The sequence below is a fragment of the Misgurnus anguillicaudatus genome, chromosome 4, assembly GCF_027580225.2.
Source record: "Misgurnus anguillicaudatus chromosome 4, ASM2758022v2, whole genome shotgun sequence".
NCBI classification, from domain to species: Eukaryota; Metazoa; Chordata; class Actinopteri; order Cypriniformes; family Cobitidae; genus Misgurnus; species Misgurnus anguillicaudatus.
In genome coordinates this window covers 18,389,717-18,394,503 of record NC_073340.2, presented here as the reverse complement: position 1 = coordinate 18,394,503, position 4,787 = coordinate 18,389,717, and the positions used below count along the sequence as shown (strand labels likewise).

The window sequence follows — 4,787 nt, the reverse complement described above, 5'->3', positions numbered from 1 at the left end:
TTATTGTTTGACAATTGTTTTCTGACATAACAGATATCTTGAAAGTAGGACAGCAAAAAGACAGATACAGCTTTGATAAATTTGCTTCAGATATAGACAAAAGTTTTGTAATAAACAGGTTTGACTACTTTAGTAATTTCTATGAGCATAAATCTTAATACAGCATATAATTATTTTCTAAAGAAATTGTGTGCTTTTAAATTTAGAGCAACAGTTTGGGCAAAGCTCTTTTTTGTTCCAACATGACAATGCCGCTTTACAGTATATGCACAATGTAAGCCCAGACCTACACATAACTAAACAACTTGGTATGACTTGCAGGCTTGAGCCAAACACTCTCCACCCAAACCCCTCAATGACTTGAACACTGGGGTACAGTTATTTCGGAACAGAAAAAGTTGCTTCCAAAACCATTGTCCTGAGCCCCTGATGAGGGATGGCCCAACTTCTCATTTAACCCAGACAAGAAAGGACTTACCCAATGTTTTCCTGGGCCCAATAAATTTAGCGATAACCCTGACCAAAGCTACTTACTGTACAAGAAAGTGCACATAGCATATATCATTGCGGTTGATGGCCTCACAATGTTTCACTTTCCAATATTTTCAAGCACTCATAAATCCAGTGTCTACTCTCCTGGAAGGCTTGTGTGGGTTTGGATGAGTGTTGTCCAGTGCCGTCATTTCCATCTTCAATCCAGTGCAATAAAGCCTACGAAGCAAATTTTGATTAGAAATCTGTCAACAAAATGTCATGCCTCTACTAACAGATTATCAATTCAGTGATATTTAAATGTATAATTACAGTATATATCAGCATACAAAAACATGCTTTTTATTTAGACATTAAATCTTATAAATGCTTAACATATGATGGTAAAATATTGCAGGTTTACAGCTGACTGATATTAAAGGTGGCTCTTCAAGTAGTTTGACTTGAGGTTTTTCCTTACCTTGTATCTATCAGCTATTTTGAATCCAATAGAAGACTGCAGTTTTCTCAAACATATGGGGCAGAGATCAAGTGGTCTACGGTCAGACTCTTCTAAGTGATTGGAGCCCTGCATGACACATTGCAGCCACTGGCAGTGCTTCATACCAAATATATGTCCAATCTCATGAGTCACGGTCTAGATACACAGATGATAGCTGTCTGTAAGAGCTCTATGCAAAATAGTAGGGCATTTTTGACTTTTTAGTCATCTCATAAATGTTTTATTTATTATTTTTAAGGTTCCCACACCTTAGTGAACTTTCAAATTCAAGGACCTTTCAATGATTTTCCAGGTCCAATACCGTCAAATTCAAGAACTAAATGTGGGGACACATTTCAAGTGAGAGCAAGGCTACATCTGTTACCTTTTAAGATAGATTGTTACAGTTCCCTTTTGAGGGAACTTACATTGCGTCACTGCGGTGACACTTTGGGGACGCCTCCAGTGGTAAGTGCATCTGAATTTGTATATCAAATTTAACGGTGAGGCTTAACAACAAAAACCGGGTGCGGGAAGTATATCGCTATCTGAAATATTGCCAAAAACGGCGTAACAGGGATGCAGGAAGTATGGCAAGGGAGACACAGTGTCTCGTTACCTTCTCAGGAAAGAACAGTTACATACGTAACCTGAGACGTTTTCATGTGTCAAACACAACTATGCAAAAAAGCATTTTGGTATGAATCAACATTCGCATACAGAAGATATAAGCATTTAAAGCAAACAGTTTAGCACGTGTGCTTAAAAAGTCTAGAATTTTTATGATATTATCCTACACTACACAGGGAATAATATGGATATTTTTTCCAGAAAACTTCCTGCATAAAATAGATTTAAGCACTTTCAATGACCTGTATCTATGTATGTAGATTTTCAAAAACTTCCCAGGGCCTTGAATTTTTTCTCCCAGATTCAAAAACTTTCAAGGATTTCAAGGACCCGTGGGAACCATGTATTTTATTACCCCAGGTTCCCCTCAAAAGGTTATGGAAGTACAGTATTTTGGTTGCATCCCTTTAATGTCATTTATCTTCTTTTTACCCCTTACCTTATTGCTGCTGCGTCCCTGCATATTGTGTTTATGAACATTGAAACTGCATTGTTTGATGTGTAAATTGTTTCACTGATCTTCCAGTAATGAGTTCGGAAGTCAAAAACCTAAAGATTTCAAAATTAGAAAATTTGCATCCTGACCTTGCAAGAACGCAGGAGGAGTGTGCTTGTGATCGGAGGAGTGTAGTAATTCTGGAACACAGAGTAATCTCCTTGCTTAGGCTTTGTTGTCTTATTTAAGCGCCCTGCATAGTTTTTTTTGTAAAAGTGATCATCGTATCGGGCAAAACTGAACACCCCCATTCCTAAATCAACAAAGAATTGAGTTATGATCTTACTAATACTACAACTTTTCTTTTTGAAAAGAAACTAAAGAGATCAAATATAACTGGCAGTGTGACTGGACAATCAGATCAACACAAAAACTGTATATCACCTTCAGTAAGGGAAGCTTGTCCAAAAACAAAATTCCATGACTCTTTTGGGTACAAATCAATCATGGTGATCCCCACAATGCAAAATGCATCTTTAGGTTTCCTCTTTTTTAAGAAGTTCAAGAGATCTCCTGTAAACATACATACATACAAAGAAAGCTTCAATTTTTTACCTAAAAATGTTCCTAAAAGGGTGGCAATGACAATGGTTCTGGTTGCAGCAGTACTTACCAGCATGAAGCTGAAGGTTGTGTGTGTTACTGTTGATGCGAAACGTACAAGCTGTTGAAGCAACTGTTACGGGTGGTAAAAGTTTCACCTCAAGTCCGTAATAAAACGCCTGGCAGTAATCCTTCAGCCATTCAACAAACTGTTCTGCCAAGACACCTCCTTCCCCAAAAGAGCCTGAGCATTTACGAAAAGAGACGCATTTCTTCATAGCACATTTATGCAAAATTTTAATCTGCATGTGTGTTTCCTGGGACCTTAAGACATTACTTTTTTGCTACTAATGCAATGATCCACTAATTAAGCTATAGGAAGAATAACACATTCATGTTGTTCTATCTACCGTGCATACTAACCAATAGTTTGAATGTAGATGGTCCTATGTCCACTGTTTGGAGACCTGCGGTATGGCTGGCTGTAAAAACTCTGAAAGTCTTGAGGATCTTCTGGATGTGCGGGAATCCAGTCAGAGTCTGAGTGAATGGTGATGGGTCTGAAAAGTGAATTGCCAGGTTTGAGTCCTTCCTCTAAAAGTGTCTTCTCTGCTCTGCTGAACTGCTGGAATGAGGCTATGAGATCTTTATGTGTGGACAGGAGAGCAGTGTGAAGTCTCTCAACAGGATGTTTTATAACCTGCATCTGTGCATACACAATATACATAAACACACATGGACATATAATGTTTAAGAACCAAGGCCTGTCCGAAATGTTTAAAGACTGTACTGACTTGCTGTCCCATAATCATCTATGTTTACACACAATCTCAAAGAGAATAAAGAGAAACATCCTGTAAAAAATGGAAATACTGGGCACAGCGCACAGATTTACGATCTTTCTAATTAATTGACTTTATGAATTTGGTGTCTTTTCTGCTCTTGTGGCCTTATGGGGAACAATGGTGTCTCAAAGGACGCAGAAGACCATCTGCGATAGATATATTGATAGACAGACAGACAGACAGACAGACAGACAGATACTTTATTAATTTAATATTTAATTTCTTGCATACTGAATACTAAAGTTTCTTACATACTGCATACTACAGTTGCGTACATGCAATTAACTTTCATATACTACCAAAGTAGTCTATTTTAGACGCAGGCACTTTGTAGGCTACTGTTAAAGTTAGTGGCATGTACAGCATGGTCCCATCACAGGTACTGTGCGCATTGTGACAATAGGTGGACTTCATATCGCTCCCAAAAGCATAGCTAGGTAAGCACAAGTTAACACATAATCATAATAGCCAAATACACACTACCTTAAAAATGTGGCTTAAGTTATTGGTCGACTCCCACAAATAAAAATCGAATGAATATTTCCATAGAAATGTGGACTACTTCTGCGTTACAAAGTCGCAGGTGGAAATCCCCACTTCCGACCTGAAAGCATTAAAAGTCCGTTTTGAATTAGTAAAATATAAACCTGGCAGCATATAATAAGTCTGTGGGTCTCGTTAACCACCAAATCTGGAGAAACGTACGCATTTACTAATGCACAATCAAAATGTCGTGATATCGCATGTTTACGTACTCCGGTGAAACGTCAGTTCTTTCACTCAAAAGTCGGTCGTCGCCATTTTGGAAATGATGTAAACGCTTCTTGTGACGTCAGGGTTTATCTAAACAAGCTAAAAACCAAAAGTGTTGAAATGATGTACATTTATTTATGGTATAATAACACTAAAAGCCTTTGTAATACCACTTGTTCTTGTGACATTTTACTATGATAATTATTAAGGGTTGATCAATCTGCTCTGACTTTAGGGCTGTTTCCCAGGCAGAATAGGCTTTAGTTAAATTAGGAAATTTAGGTTATTTGTACAAACATGCCTTACAAAAACATAACTGGTGTGCATATTGAGATAAAACAATGGCACTGAAATATTTTAAGATATGTCAAGCTGTTTTTAGTTAATACAGCTCAAACATGCATTTTAGCTTAGGACTAGACTTAACCCCTTCAAACCTGAAATTTTCAGTGTTTAATCAGTGTGCCTTATTTTAATTGGTTAATCAGTATTTTTATTGGTTTGATCAACAAAACATGTGACATCCATTCCAGTAGACGCAAGGTCT

General features: G+C 37.5%; 1 protein-coding gene across 5 annotated transcripts; it reads right to left on the bottom strand.

Annotated features, from left to right (window-relative positions):
- Positions 1 to 59: 59 nt before the first annotated feature.
- Positions 60 to 4,277, bottom strand: LOC129420379 (archaemetzincin-2). 5 transcript variants are annotated; one of them, XM_055175266.2, is made up of 8 exons: positions 4,243 to 4,273; positions 3,971 to 4,091; positions 3,066 to 3,348; positions 2,713 to 2,886; positions 2,484 to 2,612; positions 2,189 to 2,352; positions 953 to 1,129; positions 60 to 711 (listed from the first exon to the last, which is right to left on the bottom strand). In XM_055175266.2, exons 3-8 carry the CDS (start codon positions 3,346 to 3,348, stop codon positions 580 to 582), a joined length of 1,059 nt encoding a protein of 352 aa, XP_055031241.2. In that variant the 5' UTR covers positions 3,971 to 4,091; positions 4,243 to 4,273; the 3' UTR covers positions 60 to 579. The 5 variants fall into 5 exon arrangements, with proteins under 5 accessions (XP_055031241.2, XP_073722984.1, XP_055031243.2 ...); XM_073866883.1 differs by lacking the exon at positions 4,243 to 4,273 and adding an exon at positions 4,193 to 4,211; XM_055175268.2 differs by lacking the exon at positions 3,971 to 4,091 and having other exon boundaries at positions 4,243 to 4,277.
- Between the last annotated feature and the right edge of the window lie 510 nt (positions 4,278 to 4,787).